A 23692-nucleotide genomic window follows, 5' to 3' on the forward strand; every position below is an offset into this window, starting at 1 on the left:
CCCACCACAGATCCACCACTATCTCCAGTCTCCACTGCAATGTGGTCTGACAAGTTGTCAGACTGTGTGAGACTTCTGTCTAGAGATAAGTTCTTCCTTTGACTGTCTAGTCCAGACGTGGGATTCTAGGGGGGAGGGGCGGGGAATTCCATTTCCTTGTGCATTTTAACAATCGGGTATCCCGGGGAGGGGTACAAAGGTCTATCTTTAGAGTATCTTTCTTCTCAGGAGATGGTCAGTCACAAGCGTAGACTGTGGCGCAGGGAGTGCAGAGAGGCAATTCCTCTAGCAGTTCAGACTGCATTCCCCTCAAAGCGTTTCCATGGCTTTAAAGACGCCTCTCCCCGGGCTGGCAAGAGAAAGGCTACTTTGGCAGCCCAGGTCAAGAGAGCCTGGGCGGGGCCAGAACATCAGACGTCCGTAGTGCGCGTGCGCGTCTCTATGCGGGGGCGGAGCTGGCCGCAGGCGCCCGCTGTAAACAGACAACATGGCGGCGGCGGCGGCGGCTCCGGGCGCACTGGGCGCCTTGAGAGCGGGTCGCGTCCGCCTGGTGGCCGCGTGCTGCGCGAGGTTCGGCCCCGCGGCCTGGGCCGGGGTTCCGGTCCCGAGGAGGAGCTACAGCTCTGAGGTGAAGACAGAGGACGAGCTGCGCGTGCGGCACCTGGAGGAGGAGAACCGAGGTGAGCTGCAGGGAGTACTGGCGAGGCCGCAGAGGTCTGCGGGGCTGCTACTGCGGCCCAGGATACGGTGGCCCTTCGGGTTCACTGCGCGGGGTGCTGCTGCTCGCGTTGGGGGTCTGTCCAGCCAAGGTCACTGCGGGGCTTTTCGTGCAGGGCCAGGGTTGCTTCTTGCTGTGTAATAGCATTCTGCCATCTCAGGCGAGAGTTGGAGGAGCTGCAGCGGGGATGCCTTTTATCATCCGGTAGAATCTTAAATTAGAAGCATCTTCTTTCTTTTCGCACATTTTATCTCAGAGAGTTAGTTTCGGGGGACTGTTGCACTTCACTTGAGGAATTTTATGCACTTTTATTTTTTTGCCTTGCTGAGCTCCGTGGGGTTAAATAATGAGGATATTCATTTTGTCCTTGGGACTTCTTGTTCTGGGAGGAGACGGATACATTAGTGCAGGACAGAGGGTGGGAGGCTGTGAGTAGGTAAGATGCAGAGGAATATTTAGGAAGTTCCGTTTAGTTGCAGTGTTGCCTTAACTATAGTGGAGAAGGTGGAATAAGGTATTGCCCAGGAAGGGCGAGTGGACCACTCACTCGCGTTTTGACATCCATTTGCAGCGCCGTAATCTGTTAAGTAGAAGTGAAAAATAAGTAAGTCAGGGTGGCTGCCTTTTTAGAAGCTTTACTGATTATTGAAGGTCAGGCGATGCTTTTCTTCGATGCTTGTTGAGAACCCTGGAGTGCCTGCAGCATTCTCTCTCCCTGTGTAACCTAGGCTGCCCGGGAACTTAATAAGATTCCCCAGACTCAGGAGTACTGGGATCACACGCTTGAGCCATCGGTCCCACTCCAAGGCTTCCTATAGGCAACAGAGACTGGTGGTTCCGGAGCAAAGTTTCCTGTGACCAGCCATCGAATGTACCAAGCAGAATAGTAGCCCCTGGCTGAGGTTGCTGTGAAGATGGGATGAGGAGGGTACTGTTTATTGCTGTTGGGTAGCCTGTGCAGCGTGCTGAGGAGTATGGGGACTCACTGTGGTTTTTGCTCGTTCAAGCCATCAGAGATAGTGCATGGTTCAAGTGATGGAGGTATGTATCTGGGAAACTGCAGAAGACAAGTCTGGTATAACAGACTAGCAGGAAGCCCAGCTGGAGCTTAGACGGGCATGGGGTTATTAAAGCCTCGAACGCCAGTCTCTTGGGTCAGCTTAGTGGTGTTGGTGTTTCGGTTATGTTAGATGCTCCAATGGTGTATTATTTATAAAGGGGTTGGGAGTACAGCTAGCTGTATGTACCGTATTCTGTGTGCTTTTGTGAGTGCAGGTTCAATGCAAACTCCCACAGAACCTCCTGGAAATCTTTAAGTTAGGATGCACTTGGACCACAGGGGAAGAAATGGAAGATGGCTTTATAAACTGAAATGGAAATATTGGTAGTTAGACATCCCGGACTTAAGACCAGCCCAGCATTATTTGAAGACTGGCAGAAATGACAGTGTGGGCTTTGCTTTATTTTATTCTTTTTAATCATTGAGCCAACTGACACAGGTGGTGTTTTAGTCACTATCGTTTTGCCATGGACAGATAGCAGACAGCAAAGAGAACAGCAGGTTCTCAGAGTTGAGGCCCCATCACCAGAGACACACAGCATTAAGGGAGTTCTGAAGAATGGAATCAGGCCTTTTGAGGCAGGAGTGATGATCTCTTGCAGATCCCTGTGGATGGGTGTGGCTTCTTATCAGGGGAGTGTGTGTGTGTGTGTGTGTGTGTGTGTGTGTGTGTGTGTGTGTGTTCGATCAGACTGTGGGTATGTAGACTCACGCCTCCAGGAGAAACCCCAGTGTTTTCAGTAGGGTGCATGGTGCTATCTGTGAGAGGGAAGCGGCTGCTGCCGGTATTACGGCCTGAGTGGATTCTAACATCACACTGTTAAGGATCTCCTGGTGCTTTTGTCAGAGTGATGACTCTAAAATGTGATGCTCTCAGCGTTTGAGGAGTCTGAGAACCCTCTGGGGGCAGAGAAGCACCAGGCTTCCTTGGTCAGGTTTAGGCAGGGGTAGGTACATGCAGAGAGCTCTGCAGGCTTGCAGCTGCTGTCAGGGCTCTGGGTTTGTAATGTGCAGCGGGGGCTCCTCCCAGAGAGCCGCGTTCCTCAAGGTTATTTCTTCTTACATTTTTGTTCATCCTCAGTTTTAGGCCGCTCTTTGGCTTTCCCCCAGGACTCCTCCGGTTGGCAGGCATTCCCTCCCCAGCTGACTCTCCACACTGGGGAGCTGGAGGATCCTCTGCTTGCAGCTCTTCTCCGCCCTCGGCCTTGTCAGCTCACATCCCTGCAGCTGCCCCTAGGCTTGCTGTTCTGCAGCCCATTCTGCTTAGGTTTCTGCAGGCGCTTCCTGGAATGGCGTCTCCCTGCCTCTAGGAACTTTCTTCCCTGCAGGGTGGTAAGCTTGGGCTATAATGTGACCCATCCTAAAGATGTCTTTGAGAAACTCTTGGGACAATTTCTGCAGACAGCACAGAGCAGTCATTCTTAATGTCTCCTCTTCATCCTTCATATCCAGATGCAGAGATCTGGGGAGAGATTTCTCGAAACCTTCCCACGGCCTTTACTTATGCCAGCTTCATTTAAGCTAGGCTGGCAGACACGGCAGAAGTCTGCTACCATGTGTTTCTTCATGTTCTGAGAGATATATTGCCATGTATTTTTATGAATATGTGAGTTATCCCAAGAATAAAGTTACAGAGTATTTTAGGTATTGAGATATGACTGATGGACCATCAAATGCTTAACATGTACAGTGCATCTTCAGAGTCACATTTAGAACATTTTCACTTTAGTTTAAAAAAAACCATTTGTTTATGTATATGTGTGCATATGAGCCCAGTGCTCACAGAAGGCAAAAGAAGGGCATTGGGCCCTTGGAGCTGGAGTTACAGTGGTTTTGAGCCTCCTGATGTGGGTGCTGGGAACTGAACTCAGGTCCTCTATACGAGCAGCAAGTGCTCTTGACTGCTGAACCTAACATCTTTCCAGCTTCAATTTTGGAACATTTTTGTAAATTAAACTCAAAATAAACCTTCTAGTTGTCAACAGGACACTCCATTCCCCCTCCCAGTCCCCCCTCCCCCGAAAAAACCTACATTTTTGCCTTTTTGTCCCCATAAATTTGACTGGCTCCACTTCTGCTGCTTCTCTTGTCATGAGGGAATTGTTTTGTTAATTTCATTTTCCCACTACTCATTGCTGATGTGTAGGAAACACTGGAGTTTGGTCCATAGGCATTGAATTATATACGCTTTGATAACTTCTGATTTGTTCTAATACTTTGTATATTTCCCATGTATGGCAAATCATTTGCAAATAGTGGCTTTGCTTTTTGAATGTCTCTGTTTCTTCTTTCTGATTTACAAGGTTGGGGCCTCATCCAGCTGCTCTTGATCTGTGGAGGAAAGTGGTCAGACTTCTCTCGCTCGGTCTGATGCCAGTGGCGCCTGGCTATGCTTTACCCTTTATTAGTTGACGAGTTTGTAGAGTGAACTTTTATCACATTGAATTTTACCAAGTACGTTTTATGGTGTAATGTTGGTGTTTCTTACTTAGCTGGTTAATGTGAGGAATCACTGTAAAGCCTTTCGGGAACGGCCCACACCTGCATCCCTAGAGTAATCCCAAGTGGTTGTGATGAGTAATCTTTTTATTTGTTGTTGGTTAGAATAATGCTTGTATTTTATTTGCATTTATATTTATGAGAAATATTGGTTTTTAGTTTTCTGTTTCTGTAATCTTGGCCTTATGACTGAGGTAGGACATGGTCCTTCTGTTTTTTTTTTCTTTTTTCTTTTTTTTTTCTTTTTTAAAAAATACATTTATTTATTTATTTATTTATTTATTTATTTAAGTGCTCTATCTATGTATGCCTGCATGCTGGAAGAGGGCATCAGATTCCAGTATACAGATGGTTGCTAGCCACCATGTAGTTTCTGGGATTTGAACTCAGGACCTCTGGAAGAGGCTCCTTAACCAGTACTCTTAACCACTGAGCCATCTCTCCAGCCCCCTCTGGTTCTCTTTTTCATAGAGACTGTTGGAATTGCTCAAGTTCCTTTGATAGAAGATTTTCAAATTACTCATCTTTAAAAAAACATCCTTTTTTGGGGCTGGGGAGATGGCTCAGGGGGTAAAGTACTTACCATGGACGCATAAAGACAGGAATTTATACCTTCAGAGCCATCCAAAATACAGCCAGGCTTAGTGGCTGTTGGTATTGTAATCCCAACATGTTAGAGGCAGAGAGAAGGAATTCTAAAGCTGGACCGGCCAAAGCTGGCTGCCTCTGGGATCAGATGAGAGGCCCTGGCTCAATATAGAGGACACCTGATGTCAGCCTTGTGCTAACACACACACAGACAGACAGACAGACGCGTTCTCTCTCTCTCTCTCTCTCTCTCTCTCTCTCTCCTTTTTGTTTCATTGAACTTTTTGTGCTGATCTTGTGTCTGGTGCCATTGATTCTGCTGGTTTCCCTTGCATTTAATTTGCTGTCCTTTTTCACTTTCCGTGGCACAGCTTTGCAGAATAGTCCACGCGGGCCTGGAACTGTGATGGTGCCTCGGCCTCCTGAGCACTGGGGTTGCACGTGCACTGCTGTATGAGTTAAGCTGTTTTTGTCCCAGTGTGGTCTGTCTCACTGATGCTTCTTTGGGCTTGACAAGGATGTACACTCTGCTGTGGCTGGTGGAGCTTCTGCATTCAGCGAGCTCAGCTGCAGCTGGGCCTGTGTGCTGGCGGAAGTGAGTTACAGTCTGCAGTCATATGGCGTGTAGGTTCATCTCTTCTTTCTGCATCTCTGCTGCTTCTTCTACAGGGACAAGCACGTTAAAGATCATGATGTCTTAGAGGAACAGGACCCCTACATGATGGGATGCTGCTATCTTTGGGGAGGCTATGCCTTGCTCTGAAATCAGCTCTTTCTGAAATTAATATGCCTGCTCCAGCTGTTTCTTTTCTTTTCTCTTCTTTTCCTTTCTTTCTTTCTTTTTTTGATTAGTGCCAACATGATTCATCTTAAAGAAATAACAACAACAAATGTGTCTACTTAGAGCTAGGCACCAACGTATCCACTCTGATCACCTTATCTATGTACCTACCTGTCATCCACCCATCCATCCATCCATCATCTATTTATCTACTATCATCCATCATCTATTTTTCATCTATCCATCATCTATCAACTATTTATCAACCAATCTATCTGTTTTATCATCCATTTTTGAGTGCTGGGCTAAAGGGCTGAATTCAGGCAGACTAAGCATTCCACCAGCTGAGCCATTTCTCCAATCCTTGAGGATCTCTTTAGGTCTTTCGAGCCTAAAGTTCCTACCGAGATGATTGGATTATTATGTATCATGGTTGTGCTTTCTGTTGTCTTGTTCACCACTTTCTTCTCCCTCAACCCCTTGGCCTTCCATATTTAGATCCTTGTATCATCTTTGGCCTCAAATAAAACACAAATCAAACTATACATAAAAAGAACTACTTTCCACAGCCATGTGGGAGTTGCTCTGGGGATGCAGGTGTGGGTCATTATTGAAAAGCATTCAAAGAGATTCCTCACACCGGTGAGCTAAGCAAGAAAAGCCACTATTATCCCAACACACACAGGAAAAGCATTTGATAAATTCACCATAATAAAAACTTCTAGAAACCGAAGGACGCTCCTACCACCGATGAAGGGCGAAACCTGGACACCAGCAGCCTCAGACTGAATGGGTGGAGGCGTAGAGAGCCACACTTAGGAGCCACCAGAGTGGCTGCCCTTGAGTGATTGTGTGTCATGTCTGGGCATTCTGTTTGTTGCCTTGTTCACCGTCCTTTCAACTCCACCCCTTGGTCTTCTGCATTTAGGTGTACATGTGTGTCCTTTGTTTTTCCCGTGAGCACCCAGCTATCCTAGCATGTTTGGTTACCTCTGCCCCACCGACTTAGTGCTGTTGTGTTTTAGACGAAGTCTGCAGTAACTCTGTTTTGCTGTCCTTTGGTATGTTGCACTTAGGCACTGCTTTGATGACCAAAGTGTTCTTTGTCTGTGCTGTGGCGTCCAACCCAGTGCCTCGCACATGGTCGGCAAGCACTCTGCCCAAACCCTAACTACCGTTTCACTGTGTGATGGCTTGGCTCCTGTCTCCTCAGCCCTCGTTTGGTTTTCCGTATTTTCCTGGTTCCTGGATCTTGCTGCATTGCTACTTCTCAGGTGGGTTTAACACGACTGTGTTCAGAACCTGGGTTGTGTTGTGCAGATGTGAGGGAACTGCTCTGAGCTTTGGTTCACTGTGGGTTGTTGTGGATTTCTGTTGAGCTGTGCCCCAGTTCTCTGTCCTCTCTTGTCAGGTCTTAGTTCTCTGATGGATAAAGATTGCTTACTTTCCAGTTTCTTTAGTTTTTATGTCTTAGGAATGAGGAATGAGTGGTGATTTTCAGTGCTGGACTGCAAAGCAGAGTTCCTGTTCTGTGGCTTGATGTTGTTACCAATGGGGTTATTTTCTGAGTCTATTTTTAGATTATTCATCATTAATGTGTAAAATGCAAATGTTGCTGACTTCACTATTAGCTCTGTAGGGTTTTTGTGGGTTTGGTAGGGTTTCCTTCATAGATGAGCATGTCCCCTGTGATGTCTTTCCCATCTTGATGCCACTTTGATCTTTTTTTCTCTTTCTCTTGCCAGGTTGCCTCATTGCCGTGGCGTCAGTGTTGCTAGGGGCCGTGTTTTGTTGTTCCTCTTTGCTGGAAGACTAATTCCATCTTTTATCATTGAGTATGATGTCAGATCTGGTTTGCCCCAGTTACGTTTGTCACACTGAGTTAACTGTTACTGGTTGTGTGTGTTGCTTTTTAATCAAAGGGTCCTGGGCTGTCACGTTCTTCTCTTCCATAGCTGAGATGGTCGTAGAATTGCAAACCTTCCCAGTGCTCTGCCCGTGCCGCCCATTGCCTTAGTTTGTGTGTAAGGTGTGTGTCAAGCCTAATTGCTCATTGTACTTTCAGACTTTGACATTTTTAAATGAGTCTGTCTGTCAGAGTATTTGGAAAGTAATGTGAAGGTACATATAAATGTTTTTTATCCCACTAGACGTCTCGTTTTATCTCTAGTCGCTAAAGCCAGAAACCCGGTAGATGTTGCTAGTACCGCCTTCCAGTGTACAGCCCTCAATCCAGCCATCACGTTCGCATTCCTACGGCTTCCATTGCTCTTAAATCCTTTCACTTGCTTTCCTTTGGTTTCTACCAGCACCAGCCTCTGCCAAGCCCCACTTCCAACATCTCGCTGCAGGCTGCCTTTGGCTGAAGCAGCAGCCCCACCCCGGATTGTGTGAGCATGCGCATTGTTTATAACCGGCTTCTACCTTGACTACTTCTTGTTCTCAGGCCGAAGACAGGACTTTTCATGTTAGCCTTTGAGTGTTCTGACCGGTGCTGACTTTACTTACTTTGTCTGACTGCTCTTACCCCCTTGAGCTGGCTTTCTCCCTGGCTGCTTTGTGCATTCTCCTGTGGGTCCTCTCTCCCGAATCTAGTACTTGTATTAGTTACTTTTCCTGTATGACAGAGCTAGTGTAAACAAGGAAGGAGTTATTTTGGGCTGGTGGTTTCAGGAGGTTCTTTCCTTGGTGGTCTGGGCCCGGCATTTGGGCAGCGCACCATGCTGGTAGGAATATATAGTGGAGAAAGCTATTCACCTCATGGAGGAAGATAGGAAGGGACCAGGGAAGACACGGTCCCCATACTCAGTGACCCATTTTCTCCAGCGAGGTCCACCTCCTGCCTTTTGCTACTTTCCCATAATGCCATGACACCCAGACTCCATCTGGATTAACTCATCCATTAGGGTAGAGCCAGTGGGGTGGTGGTCACAGCTACCCCTAGGGGCATGCTTTGGTAGTCCTAGGCATGTCTCAATCCAGTCAAGCCTTCCTCCAATGATTTCCACTTCCCTACCTGCTCACACAGCTTCTGGCTCGTCTCAGCAGAGCCTTTCCTTGAATATGTTTCTTTGCTTGCCAGAGTCACCCTGTTGTTGTGTATTAAATGTGACGGCTGAATACTGTACTGCGTGCTCAGTACATCTGGCTTGAGTGACTACATTTTCTTCACATGGACAGTGAAGCTTGGATGGATGTCGTGCGGTCATCCAGGTGTGGAGAGAGATGGCCACCCACTCCTCATGACACACACTGACCTTGTCCGAGATAACTGGGACAGACCAGTGGCTGGTACGCAGTGAAGGTTTGTGCTGAGGGGAGAAGGTTGAGTGCAGGTTGTATAGCATCTCAAATCTGTAGATGAGGCCATTGGATCCAGGTATTTTGTAAATAAAGGCGTTCACATAAGTGCTGAGTTCTGTGCGGGGGACCTGCTTTTAGATAGTTAGTCTGACTGCGGTAGCTAGGGTGGGAGCCTGGGTTTAGCTGAGAGGTTGATAAGACAGGGATGAGCAAGGAGCGCTTGGACTTCAGGGGAGGATAATGAATGAACTTTGCTTTATTTGGGTTGAGTGTGAATTGCTTGTAGGTCTGAATGGAAATGTTGTCGGGTTAAGTGTGCAGGGCAGAGGTCAGGAGGAAGCCTGGCATAAGTAGGACTGTTAAACCAGCCAGGAGCAGTGAGCCGCCCGCAGCTAGAACAGCAACAGAAAGCAGGTCAGAGGCCTGCCCGCCACAGGCACTGCTGAGAGGAGCAGGCGGGAGGGTGGCAGTCACTGAAGGACAGTGAGGAGTGACTGTGTCATAATTGCCAGTCTCCACTGTGTGCCCACCCTCACCTTATTAGTGATGGAAAATTGTGAAACACTGACGATTCCTTTGGTGTTGCTTATAAAGAGAGGACTTGAAGGGCTCATGACGCTGAAATCCTCCCCTTAAAGTGAAGTGGGAGTATTAAACACCACTTTGATTTGATAAGTTTTAAGCTGCCAAACTGAAAAAATGAAGCACTTGTTCTGAAAGGAAAGCTGTAACTGTAAAAGTAAAGACCTGGCTTTGCAGAAGCCTTGGTTAAGAGGGCAGCTCAGTCAGTCCCGTGCCAGATTAGTCATCCGTACACTGCAGTCTGTTTCCTGAGCGCCTCACTAACCCAGCTGTATGTCCTTCTTTTCCCTCCTTAACTAGGAATTGTGGTGCTTGGAATTAACAGAGCTTATGGGAAAAATTCACTCAGTAAAAATCTTCTCAAGATGGTGAGTGTAAGAGTAAGCTGGTTGCTTCTAAAATTAAGGCATATTGTTGACAGGATGTTGAAAATGATTTTTTTTCCTTTTTCTTTTCTTTTTTTTTTTGGCCCTCCCTACTTTGGTTTAGTTATCAAAAGCTGTGGATGCATTAAAATCGGATAAGAAAGTTCGGACCGTCATAATCAGAAGTGAAGTCCCCGGGATATTCTGTGCTGGTAGGTAAAATAATCTGTTGTTGTAGTTGGCTAAAGATATATTTTCTTTATGTGTGTGCGTATCTGGGGAGGCTAGGAGAGAAGGCTGTGTCCCTTGGAGCCGGAGCTACAGGCATTTGGTGGAAACTGAGCTCAGGCCCTTTGGAAGACAGCAGAAGAGCTTTCTTCCCAGCAGTCTGAGCCATCTTCCCAGCCCCTTGTAAGGGAATCTTACTGTCAGTCTGTGGGCTGGTCACATACTTCCTCTGCAGTGGTCCATTCTCCCTTAAGATGTTCTGTGGTTTGAACTGTTACCAACAATTCCTCTTTGTCCCGTTTTCACAGTTTCGTAAGAAGAGAATATTCTTAATCTGTTAGCATTGGAAAGATAATTGCAACATGTGGATTATTTTAGAAGTTGAAAAAAATGCTTGGGGCCATTTAGATAATTATTTGTGGTAAATGAACAATTATTGTGAAACTTCAGTGGGGAGAAACCAGGTCTCAGGCCACAGTGTTCTCCTCTGTGCATTCAGTTACCCAGAAACTCTTGAACAACAGCTTCTGCATTGTCATGGACTCCTAGGCGTAGGCCTGAGCTCGGAAGGTTGCTGTGTACAGTGTCTCCCACCCCATGAGTGTGCCCGGGGGTCGTAGTGTTAACACAGCAGCAGCACATTTGTACTCTGTGTTAGTGCCGTGTTTCCCTAGCATTAAAGATTGTTACATTGCAGTTGACTTGTTAGTACCTCTGAGCCGTGGTGGGAAGCAATCTCTTTTCCCTGGTAAACAACCTAGGCGATCACTACCAAGAAACAAGTAATAAAACAAAAATTTTCACTAAAATATGATGGGGTAGTTCCCCTAATCATTCCTTGGAACCACCTGCAGTGGTTTATTCATTGCCCTGAGAGCTAGCTGCTGTGCCTGGGCCCACGCTGAGAACACAGGGCTGTTTACAGTTCTTGTGGAGGCACAGTGACTGGTTCGTGCCCTTCAGGGTGCTCATCTTTACAAGCCCGGCTTCACCCCAGACCACTGTGGAACTTTATGGGATTTAGGCACATTCATCACAGCTGAGTTATGCTTTAACTTTGGTTTTACTGCTTCCTTAAAATGCAGCATACCTAAAAAGGTAACATTTTACTGGGTGTGTAATTCAAGAAGGCAGATGCTGCCGTTACATGTGGGGAATGGTGTTCTGGGCACAGGCTTCTGTTCTCTGTCTGCCTGGGAAGGCTGGTGGGGTGGTTTAAGAAAGTGCGGCCTTGGTTTTGGCTCTAGTGTCTTTCCCCATGATTCCCCCCTCTCCCAGAATTCTATTCTCTGTGGATGCTGATTGTTGTCATATACAGCTGCATAGTCTTTGCATTCAACCCTCTCATCTTTTTAAAAAAATAAATAAAATATTTTTAATTTCACAACATACCTTAAACTGGTAGCAGTATTTACAGTGGGAGGAGGGAGATGATTAGGAGTTAGTTGAAATGTTAATTTTTTATGAATATAATTTTTAAGTATTGCAACCTCCTCATCTTTCCGTATATTCTAGATAGTCTCTGGATGACTTGCAATGCCGGATAGCAAGGGAACAGCTGTGAAAATAGTGGTTACATGGCGTTTAGGGAATGTACACAATGAATTCAGATGGCATTTCTCCACAGATATTTCTGTTTTCTTGCTTAGTTGAATCTGAGGTGGAATCTGAGCATGCAGGAGGCTTGTGGTGCAGTGCTTTCTGTTTCCTAGGAGCTTATACCCAGAGTGCTAGGATTCTTAGTCTGTGACTTTCAGGACCAGCACCAGACAGTTTGGGGTGGAGGGCTATCAGAGTCTGGCTCTGCGACCTGCGGGAGACATTGCAGGGTGGCTGGTTGGGGGTATGGAGGGCTCTACTGGAGATGGTGACGTTGCAGAGGCTGAGCACTTCAGGTGAGTGTGCCATCCACCAGTACTGTCTACCAGTCCTGATAAGTAAGCCTCCTGATTGCCCCGTGGTGATTATTCTAGCCCCTGTCCCACATCTCTGGGTGATGCTGACTGCATGAGATGTTAGGGATTTGGTATCGTCTGCTGTTGCCTGTTTCAGGTTATGCAAATATAGTGTTACTCGATAGTTTTATATTAGCTCAGCCTGATTATCCCAAGTTACTTTAGTATCTGTGCTATGTATGTTAAACTCTTTGCATAGTCAGGGTATTTGTTCACATTTTAATTCATGAGTGGTTTTTGTTTTGTTCTCCTTCTGTATTCTGTTCAGTCCTCAGTGTTTGCACTGTAGACAGTTTTGGGCAGTTTGTTTATTGTCCTAACCCACAGCTTTTATCCAAAGGGCATCCTTTTCATAAATGTACCTGAGGTAGCCCAGAAGCTATGTTTGTATTCGTGTGGAATACAGTTCTAGGTCACAAAAGAAATCTAAGAGAATTCATCAGCTAATCATAGCATGCAATGTGAACTCTTAGTTTTGGTCAGGCTGTGTTTTGCTGTAAATCAACTTACACCTTGCACCGCCAGAAGCTGTCATTTTCTATTCTGAGTACAGGAGGCAACGAAGCCTTTGAGAGGTCTCTGTGCCCCAGAGGTGCTCCCTCTCCTTCCCTGCACATGGGTTTTTCTGTATGCCTGTGTTGCACTGGAACCTCATTCATTTCTGAAAACTTGGAGTGTCAGGGGGAGGCCCTGCCTTAGGTTTCTGGAGCGCAGGAAGCTATCTTTGAAAATCCTGCTTTGTGGTCTCAGAAAACATCTCAGCTTCTATTTGCCCCAGCTAGCCACTCTGACAGTGTATTCAGTGGCAGTGTGTTTTTAGGGACCATGCTCCTGTTTACTGACAATGCTTCTAGCTGTAAACGTATGTTTATTTTTCCTTCCTTTTTTTCCTAAAATGCTGTGAAAACAGGTAGTTAGTACATGCATTATAAAAAGAACTCCTACATGGTATTAGAGCTTGGGCCAGGTAGGTGTGACTTCCCATTTCAATCTCTTCTGTAGAATTGGAGCCATATTTTACTTACATTTTAAGTCAAAATAAAAAATAGATTCTGGATCAAAATATATAAAAATGTATACCAAGAGCAGTCTTGCCTCAGCCTATACATTCCATTTCTCCTCCAATAAAGACATTTTATCATTTTAATTTTCCTATTGTATTACTGTACTAGAGCACACTGTGAAGGCAGTGCTACACTAGCAGCAGAGAGGGTGCATGTGGAGAGGGTGCATGTGGAGAGGGTGCATGTGGAGAGGGTGCATGTGGAGAGGGTGCATGCGGAGAGGGTGCATGCGGAGAGGGTGCATGCGGAGAGGGTGCATGCGGAGAGCATGCATGTGGAGAGGGTGCACACAGAGAGGGTGCATGTGGAGAGGGTGCATGTAGAGAGGGTGCATGTGGAGAGGGTGCATGCGGAGAGCATGCATGTGGAGAGGGTGCACACAGAGAGGGTGCATGTGGAGAGGGTGCATGCAGAGAGGTGCATGCTAATGTCCCTCCTAGCCTCACTCCAGCTGTGTGGACTATTTACAAGTCAGACCTTCATCTTGAGACTCCCTGAAATGGTAATTTCATTTTATTGTGTTACCCATGTCTTTGAAGTAAGTAACTCTGAATAAAGCAGGCATTGGTGTGCTTTCTGCTGGTAAGCAGACTGTGATGGTTCACTCGCCATGTAGGCTGTTCTTCACCCCCTTCCCATGCTCAGCAGGTGCTGTACTCCCCAGGTACCCCAGTGTTGTCCTGTCCAAAACCTCAGAGTTGCTTTTTGTTTTGTTTAGACCTTGCCTTCTAACCTAAGACCTCAAAGGAACAACCTGCGCCCCCTCTCCAGTTCTCTGGAGTCTCTGTTCTTACTGTCTCTGTGGCTCTGCAGATCGGGCACAGTGTGTGGCTCCTTATAGATTAGAGCCAGGCTTCTGGGCTCATTGCAGGGGAGCTTGTGTGTAGGGAGGAGAGGTGGGGGAGTCAGCCCAGCACGGCTTTGTCCCGTGCTGTATATGAATTGTGTATTTGATTTTAAAGTTCATCTCCTTGTCCCCTTACACATGCACATATTCTCTAAAGTCTGTTATTTCCAGATATTTAAGATCTGTCCAGGTTTTAGTAATATGACCTTTAATGAAATAATGGAACCGTCCTTTCTGTCAGGTTGCACAGCATGCAGAAGCTGCCAGAAGCCGTCCTGTGGTCAGCTGTTTATCACCGCGCCTCTGTTCCTAACACCAAGTAGTAAATACACAGCACTGTTTTTACCATAATGTTCTAAAATGCAAACTTACTAACCTTTGCTTTTGCCCCATTGCAGTTTCTGAACAGATGACACCAGTTCTTGGTAGCGACTCCTCTGTGCAGGAGTCTAAATTGAGTGTTTCACTGAATTATACCAGTGTGGGTTTTTTCCCCAAAAAAGTAAAGGTCGTTTTACTTCTGCTTTTGAATTCTAGTAAATTGTGTTATGACTAAGGGCTCCTCACTAAAACCGTCAGCACGCGTTGTTAAACACTGTGTGCTCAGATGTCATGCCGGGAATAGAGCGCGGGAGCCTCTGACTAATGAAGAATCTATTTAAAAGATTGCTTCAGAATCTTGGGTTTTTGCACTGATGTATTGTACAAGGCAGGGCTGTAGGAGTGGATGGGCAGCGCGTTATTTTGCTGTTTGGTATTGCGTGCAATTTTTTACATAAGACATTGCTAAATATTTCATGGAGGACACCAATTACTTGTAATGACATTTACCGCTTTTAAGGGTATGATTGATGCTTTGACAGACATTTAAGCCAGGCTGTTCGTGGTGTACGGAGTGTCCATTTGCACACGTCTCTTTTCTAAGTGACAAAGCCTGCTTTTTCTCCCCAGACAAAGGTGTTAGAACACTGCAGGAGAGGTTGTAGGTCGTTTGTGTGTGGCCTGTTAGATCTACTGTGACGTTTGTTGTTTGCCTGGGTGTGTCTCAGTGATTTACATTGTCCTGTTGATCCATTGTTTCCTGAGCTGCTGCTTTTTTGCTCATCACATGGTAGTTGACTGACGTTTTCACTTTTTCCGCTTTATGTGGGCCACATTTGCATCAGTCACGGTGATGGCATAGCTGAGATGTTGAACTCTGAAAGAGAAAGGGTAATTTTGGTTCCAAGTTTTGGAGGTTCCAGTTCCATGCTTGGTGGCCTCTTGGCTGGGATGATGTGGAACGTCTTGGAGGGATGTTCACATTTAAACTACAATGGTTTCTGGGACATTCACAGACAGGTCTTTAGTGGTGTATGGTTTTATTCTCTTAGGTGAATACTCAGCAGTGGAATTACTAGGGCTTATATAACTGCCAACCTTGTACAAGGTTCTGAGTTAGATGCCCAGTCACAAACAAAGTAAGACCTTCAAACCAAGGAGCCGTGACTGTGTGTGGGAGTGTGTGTGTGAGGGAGACAGAGACAGAGAGAGAGGCAGAGAGATGGGGGTGGGGCGGGGTGGGGAAGAGAGTAAACACATACAAGAGCAAGAGAGCGTGCCTCCTGTGTGCATCCTGCCACACATGTTACCACGTGTCATTATGGCTCTAGTCTGCTTTTTTCTAGTGAGTCTGAACATCTTGTCTTGTGCCTGTTTGCCACAGATTTATTTTGTACTTCTCTCTCTCTCTCTCTCTCTCTCTCTCTCTCTCTCTCTCTCTCTTTCTTTCTCGATAGCCCTAGCTGTCCTAAATTCGTTTTATAGACCAGGTTGGCTTTGAACTCAGAGAGATTCACCTGCTTCTGCCTCCCGAGTGTTGGGATTAAAGGTATGTGCCACCATCCCAACCACAGGTTTATTTTTGGTACGGTGCCTATTCAAATGTATTTTCTCCATTTGTGTGTGTCATCGTGTCCCAAGTAGTGTTGTCCCCCCCCCCCCCACCAGTGCCCCAAGTTTCTATCACCAGTTCCTCCTCTCTTTCATTCACTGTCCCCTTCTGCCCTGCCATCTTCAGCTCCTCCTCCTCATTCACTTTTTGAGGCACGGTCTCTCTGTGTAGCTCAGGCTAGCCTTGAGTTCATGATTCTCCTGCCTCAGCTTGGACTGTAGGTGTGTGTTGTTGTCCTTGGCTTCCATAGTTTCATAGAATGCTTTGCTGAGTTAAAGTTCCTTTTTTTTTTTTTTTTTTTGCTTTTGTTTGTTTTTGTTTTTTGAGACAGGGTTTCTCTGTGTAGCCCTGGCTCTCTTGGACTCACTTTGTAGACTGAGGCTAGCCTCAATTTCACAGTGATCCACCTGCCTCTGCCTCCCTGAGTGCTAGGATTAAAGGCATGCGCCGTGCCCGGCTGAAGTTCCTTATTTATATTTGAATCAACTCTCTGTTCTTATGTGGCGTGCTTTGTGAGTGTTTTTCCCACTCAGTGGCTTGGCTTTTCTTTTTCCTTACAGTTTGTCTTTGGCTGAAGGCTGACATCAAGCTTTGCTTTCTGATTTGCACCCTTTTGGTGGCTGCCCCAGAGTAGTAGCCTCCTGACTCCTATCCTGCCCTGGGTTGTGTGCATATAGTGAAGTGGTGTTCAAGTGTTCGGGTCTTCACCTTGGGTTGCAGTGTAGAGCTCTCAAGCACACTAACATGATGCGTCATGTTTGGTTGAGAGGTGGCCTCGGCAGGGTTAGAGGGCTTGACTGGTACCCTTGCTGTCATCTCTTGGCAAGTGGATGGAGCCAGAGGTGAAAGGAACCTCAAGACATTCTTCCCTTTGGGGCTCATTCATGATATGAGGGCTGGCAGTGATGGGTCTGTGCATCCCCCACCCTACCCCCGTTCCATGGCCTCTGTTGACCTGTTTCTGAAGTTCACCTTGGTTGTAATAGAGTTGGATATTGCCTGAGTCCCTGGAGTTGTTGGGTAGAGCTTTGAGGGAAAATCCACATTTATAATCTGGTTGGTTTTAAGATTTGTCTTGTGATTGGCATTTGAAGGGAGGGCAGTCTTGGCTAGATGCTGGGTGTGCTAACTTTGGGAACTCAGTTTAATTGAATTGTTGGATTCTGGTTCGACCAGAGATACTGGAGAATTGGTGTGGATCCCTTTGAGATGGCCAGTGTAGACTGTCCACTTGATAGGGTGTAGAGCCTCCAGAGCCTACCCTAGCCCCAGGCTAGGTTAGCTGAGGTGGGAAGGCCTGCCCCAGACGAGGGCTCCAGTGTTCACGGGTGTTCTGCCTCCAGCTGGCCTAGGACTTCCCTGCTCTTATAGGTTGCCTCTTCAAAATGAGCCACATAAACTTTTCCCCTTAAATTGCTATGTTGGAGTATTTTAGCACAGATGCCCCCCTGCATCTGGTGTCAGGATTTAGTCTGGCTTACAGAGGCTGGAAATGGCACCTACTAGGGCAGGCCAGCTGGGAGTGGGGAGGCGCTGAGGCTCCATGACTTCCTTGGGCCTGTCACTGTCCTAAGACCTCCAGGTGTGCTGACCCTAGTCATGGTGCTCAGTGGTTTAGTGGAGATCTAATTACATAGTGTGGGGCTTAGTCCTTGCCTACTGGTGAATGGATGCTCACTTTCAGCCCATCATCCCTCCCCAGCCAGTGGAGTGGGGGTGGGGCTGAAAGCTCTCACTCTCTAGTGGCCAGTCCAGTGCCGAACTGTGTCCTGACCCAGAAGAGTCACATGATCCACATAAACTCCAGATTGGTTGGGAAGGGCTGCTTTGGATAACAAAAAGTACCATGATTTAAGAGTTCAAAGTTTGGAGCTCTGTACCAGAAACCAGACACAACTTTTTATCATACCATAGGTCGTTATTTATTTATCTTTATTTGACTTATTTATTGCATGTGCATATCCAATTTTTCTAATGCATATCTATTTGTTTAAATGACTTTTTCTCCTCATTGAACTATTGAAAGACTTGACTATGTATGTGAGTCATATCCAGGCTCTTTTCACTCCTCCATTAACGAGCATTGGTTTAGGCGACACTATATTGTCTCGGTTACTGTGTTAGGTTGGAAACATTGTATTAATTTATTTCCTGTTGCTGTAACAAAACACTGGAGATTGTATCATTTATAAGGAAAAGAAGTCTATTTAGTTTTGAAAGCTCTTAAGTCAAAGATCTGGCCGTGCTATCAGGTGTGATCTCTGATGGGGGCTCCTTGTGGCACTACTTGCTGGTGGATGGTATCATTGTGGCCCAAGTACATATGAGTGTCAGGAAGCCAGTGAGCCAGTAAGAGCCAGCAAGCTTGCTGCTGTTTTATACTTCCTACTCCTCCAGAAACTCACTGGTTCCATGAGACCTATGTTTGTCTTTGGGAAGGCAGCACTCCTACATCCTCAGTGCTCTGTGCCCTCTAGGTACCTCTCACAAACACCTCCAAGTGCCACCACTCAGGGACCACCCCCCGCCCCCCCAGGCGTGAGCCATGGGGAGGGGTCAAACCTTCAAACCATAGTGGGCTTTCTCCTCCTCTGTCACTGCCCCACAGTCCTTGTTTGTCACCACCCTACAGTCCTTGTTACCACCAGGCAAAGCTTCCTCTCTTTGCAGATTCAGTGCACTTAATGCTTGGAAAATGCTTGCCCCAGACTTTATGACCTCAGCCATGTTCCCTGGTCACCTGACTATTCACAGGGGGATGCAGGGGGATGCAGGGGGATGCAGAGGTTTAGTGATGCTGGAGAGGTGGCTCAGAAGAGCACTTACTGCAGTTGCAGAGGACCTGAGATTGGTTCCCAGCATACATGTTGTCGTTCTGTGGCTCCGTGGAATGCACTTACCTCACCTACACTTACCTGCATGCAGACATGTACGTGTGCACATAATGAAGATGATAAAAATAAGTCCATCGTCTCTGATGAAGCTGGAGCCCATTCATTCAGGGGTCCTCCAGATGCTCCCCGTTACGGAAGTGTGCTCCCAGCTCAGACCCTTGAGTTTGCATAGCAGCTGTCCTCCCAGCCACAGCTCTTTCTGTTTCATAGTTCATTAGTAGCTTGTTTGCAGCATAGTAGAAATGCCCGTGTCCTTGCTACTGCACCTTTACTTTTGCCAGTTAATGGTACATTCTGGAAACAGTTCTATGTTTTTTTTTTTGTTTGGTTGGTTTTTTTTTTTTTTTTTTTTGGTTCTTCGAGACAAGGTTTCTCTGTGTAACCTTGGTTATCCTGGACTCATTCTGTAAATCAGGCTGGCCTCAAACTCACAGTGATCTGCCTGCCTCTGACTCCTGAGTGCTGGGATTAAAGACGTGCGCCACCACACCCAGCACAACAGTTTTATGTTAGTTCACAGAACTATGAAGATGACCCCTGTGAACGTGTCGTGAGTGGGACTCTCCAGGGGAGCCCTGTTCAGTGTGCATGTGGGTGGAGGTATGAGGAAGGGAGCCCTGAAGTAGGACAGCGAGGCTTGGGCGCCAGGCAGAAGCAGAAGCTGAGGAAAACTGAAGCGCTGTTGATCAGAGCCTTGGATTAAGGTGGGACCCTGCATCAGGCCTGCCCTTGGCTCCAGCTGCGGGCTGCTTCAGGATTTTGTTAGGCAATTTTAAAATTGGAAACTTTATACTTAATTAGAGCCCAAGGAGTGTGTGTTCAGAGGGGATACAGGCAGCCTGTTCACAAAAAGTGTTGCTGGGGACCTGGTTGTGCCAGAAGGTCTCAGAGCCTCACTCCTTAGCTTCACCCGCCTGCTCTCTTTCACTTCAGACTGTCTAGACATTTCCTGAAATAACTAGCCTAGTCTGTAGGCCCCCACTGATCAAGGTCACATCCCCCTCTTTTGAATATTACAAGAGTTTATGTAGCAAAATGTTCATATAAAATGTATATGACTGATATAGTAAAGCGGGCCTTTCGGGAAGCCTACCTGGACCTCTCTCCTGAAAGGCCATCATTCCTAGGGTTCTAACACTTGCTGTTTCCAGGCATGGGGAAAATAACAAATAGACAATAACAAAAACAAAATGACAAAAAGACCAAAACAAAAGACAAAAAACCCAAAACTAAGTCAAACTAACCAACCAACCAACCAAAACCCCCCAAACAACTCAAAAGCCAAAAAACCAGGTAACACTTGCTGTTTCCTCCTGTGGCTTCTGCCGCAGTATTTTCTGTTGTCTACTAGTGCTGTCTTCACACACCTGCTGTTCACAAGATTCATAAAGGGAACCAAGCTCCTCAGTGTTCTTGGACATTGTATATCAACATTTAATTTCAAGGATAGCCTCTTGTCTGAAATTTTCTTCAGCTTGGGAAGGTGGACCTTGCTCCCGGCAGCTCCTGGGCAGGCTTGGGCAAGGCTGGGAAGGAGGGGGCTGTGAGGCACGCTCTGTTGCTTAAGGTCCCAGCCACAGAGTGGAAACAGCACGTCAGTAGAACCAGGCTATCAGTGTTTAAGTCTCATCTGGTAGGTGATAAGCGCACCCCAGCCTGCAGCACAAAAGCTCACAAGTGACTCGTAGTATGGCAACCGGACTGCCAGAAGCTAGCGACTGGCTTTGTCCGCAATGTCTTCACAGTAGCCAGAAGCCAGCCACAGTAGTTCCAGGCCTCACTCGCATCCGTGTGTGGCTTTGTTGGTAGACTCTTTTTGTCCTGCTCTGGCTGGAGCCTTCAGGCTGACATGGATTAGTAACCAGAGGCTACCCAGAGGGGCCTGGGGATTGGGGGTTCATATTCAGGTACGTGGGCAGGAGCTAGTAAGAAAGGTAAGGAAATGGGAGGGAAGCGGGGAGGAGGTGGGGAGTAGGTGGTTAGTAAGTTCCTCACTAACTAAACTGTCTGCTGAGGCCCCACGTGAGGGCCGGGGCCTGGCAGGCCTGGTACAGTGCTTGTTGGCTGTGCACAAAGCTTGGTTTTCAGCCTTGTGGTGCATTTCTATAAGCTCAGTTTTAAATACAATGAGATATGAGATATAATATAAACTATGAACTATGTGCCACACAACAGATGTGATTGAAAGATTATTATATGAGCATGGGGAGATAAGGAAAGAGGGGACAGAGAGAGAGAGATGGAGAGACAGAGACAGAGAGAGTAATAGAAACATGAGAGAGAGAGGTAGATGGGTTTGTCCTTTTATATACTCCTGGGCAGGGCCATGCCCAGTGGCAGGGAGGCAATGACATCACAGGATGCTGGACAGAGTGGGGGCAGAATGCTAACACTCAGTACTTGGGAGTGGAGACAGGAGGTCAGAAGTTCAAGGTGTCCTCGGACACAGCAGGTCTCAGGACAGCCTGGGCTACTTGAGACACTTGTCAAAACCTCAGAAGGCAGCTTGTGCTGGAGATGGAGCTCATGTAACCTCGGGAAGGGGCCTGGTTGTGCACAAAGCTTTGTTTCTTCTTTCTGAGTCTTACACATTTTGTTTACTTCCTTAGTCTCAGGAGCCCCCCTCCCTCCAGGAAGGGCTGTTTGTATTCTGTTGCCAAGCAACAGGAATGCATAGTTCCTGTGCATTCTTTTCCTAAAACTTCCTGGGTTTCTCCATAGATCACAGGGTTGAGCATGTTCCTTTCTGAGTTGCCCCTCTCGCACAAGGGAACATCTGTCCTTTATTGCTTCGGGGGTGGGGGTGGGGCTTTGAGTTATCGAGAGGGGCCTGTAGAAGCCTGATATCAGATACTTCATTGGGATCCTTATTCTGGTGATTTCCAGTTTGTTCCAGCATCACTTACAGGCTGTTCAGTAGAGTTGACATGGATTGTCAGATATTTCTTGATTGCTATGTGATTATTTCTCCCAGCAGTCAGTTGAACGATCCTACTGTAATAAAATTCCTTCCTGCTTACTGTGGAATGTTTTTCTCAGCATGAGTCAAATTGAAAGCAAACCCTGCCCCATTCTAGCAAGAAATGGTTTCCATACAAGGATGCATGAGACGATGGAAGATGAAATGATGGGAAGATGGGAGATGGTCCTGAACGAGATACATTTTAAAATATAGTCTTACATTTAGCCTTTAATAGTTATTAGATTTGTAGTTTATATATGATGTTGTCAGCTGTACTAATAGTAATGGTAATGAAATTCAATCAGGAAAGATCCTCATTTTATTTAAAGCCACAGGGAACTTAATAACACTTTAGTATGTGTTTACTGGCCAAAAAAAAAAAAAAAAAATGTGGTGGGGTTATGAGTACAGGTTCCCAAGCAGGAAGCCTGATCGTGTCAGGGCAGTTTTAGGCTGCAATGGTGTGGCTGTTCTCTCTGGAGACCTTAGGCTGGTGTGGATGCCACTGTGTTGGTGGCAGCCTTGTCCAGGTTGTCACGTCTCAGCATGGGAATGCGTCCCTTCCAGGATGATTCATTCCCTAGTGCTGAGGGCATTTTTGCTCTCCAGTCCCGGAGTGATCTGCTTATAATTAAGGGCAGGATCTGAGCGGAGGGGCCCTGCCTTGCCTCTGCACTTCCCGCAGGGACAGTGGGCACCATGCAGCAGCGTGTCCCTGCTGTCTCTGTTGCTTCCCTTTCCCTATGGTTCCTGATACAGGTAATTGATTGTTGTATCAGTTTCTGAGAGAAGGCTGTTAAAAGTCAGCCGTGATGCAGTTTTGTCACCTTCTTCCTGATACATTTCATGGTTATTTTGGGGTCTTTCTTGCTATGTGAATTAACAACTCAGAGTTCTTTGGGCTTGATAACATTTATTTGTGTGTGTGTGTGTGTGTGTGTGTGTGTGAGAGAGAGAGAGAGAGAGAGAGAGAGAGAGAGAGAGAGAGAGAAAGAGAGAGAGAGAGAGAGAGAGAGAGAGAGAGAGAGAGAGAGTGTGTGTGTGTGTGTGTGTGTGTGTGTGAGAGAGAGAGAGAGAGAGAGAGAGAGAGAGAGAGAGAGAGAGAGAGAGAGAGAAATGGCATCCATGTGGCACAGAATGTGTGTGAAGGTCAGAGAACCACTTCTAGAGGTTAGTTTCCTCCTTCTGCTTGGGATCAAACTTGGGTTGTCACACTTGCCTAGCAAGTACTTTTACCCACAAACTGGTAAATTATTTTACTGGTCACAGAATGATGACCTCTGGCATTGTATGGCTTTTTTCTTTAGCCATTTTTTGTTCCTTTTCTTTTTTTTTTAAGGTGCTACCTTGAAAGCAAAATAAAATAAGATTGGGAGTGTGTCTTAGGGTTTTATTGCTGTGAGGAAATACCATGACCAAGGCAGCTCTTATAAAGGAAAACATTTAATGGAGGCTGGCTTACAGTTCAGAGCTTTAGTCCATTATCATCATGGCAGGAGGCATGGCAGAACGCAGGCAGACATGGTGCTAGAGGAGGAGCTGAGACCTCTACATCTGGATCCACAGACAGCAGAAGGCAACTGTCTTCTGAGGACAACCAGGAGGAGGCTCTGCTTCCACACTGGGCTTAACATGAGCATAGGAGACCTTAAAGCCCACATACTCAGTGGCAGACTTCCTCCAACAAGGCCACACCTCCTCCAACAAGGCCACACCTCCTCAAACAAGTCCACAGCTCCTCCAACAAGGCCACAGTTCCTCCAACAAGGCCACACCTCCTCAAACAAGGCCACACCTCCTCAAACAAGTCCACAGCTCCTCCAACAAGGCCACACCTCCTCAAACAAGGCCACATCTAATAGGGCCATTCTCTATGACTAAGCATTCAATCACATGAACTATAGGGCCAAACC

General features: G+C 46.6%; 1 protein-coding gene across 4 annotated transcripts in view; it reads left to right on the forward strand.

Moving 5' to 3' along the window:
• The first annotated feature begins 445 nt into the window (after positions 1-445).
• Positions 446-23692, forward strand: part of AUH (AU RNA binding methylglutaconyl-CoA hydratase) — a 93212-nt gene continuing 69965 nt past the window's right edge. For 2 of the 4 annotated variants that reach the window (XM_084796942.1, XM_084796943.1), the window contains exons 1-3: positions 446-680; positions 9832-9899; positions 10021-10108. In XM_084796942.1, the coding sequence (XP_084653068.1) occupies positions 488-680; positions 9832-9899; positions 10021-10108 (349 nt within the window). In that variant the 5' untranslated portion in view covers positions 446-487. The remainder of the gene's footprint in view (positions 681-9831; positions 9900-10020; positions 10109-23692) is intronic. The other 2 variants (XM_084796941.1, XM_084796944.1) reach the window with 2 other exon arrangements.

Source organism: Acomys minous (assembly GCF_964271855.1).
Source record: "Acomys minous genome assembly, chromosome: 9".
Classification (NCBI taxonomy): Eukaryota; Metazoa; Chordata; class Mammalia; order Rodentia; family Muridae; genus Acomys; species Acomys minous.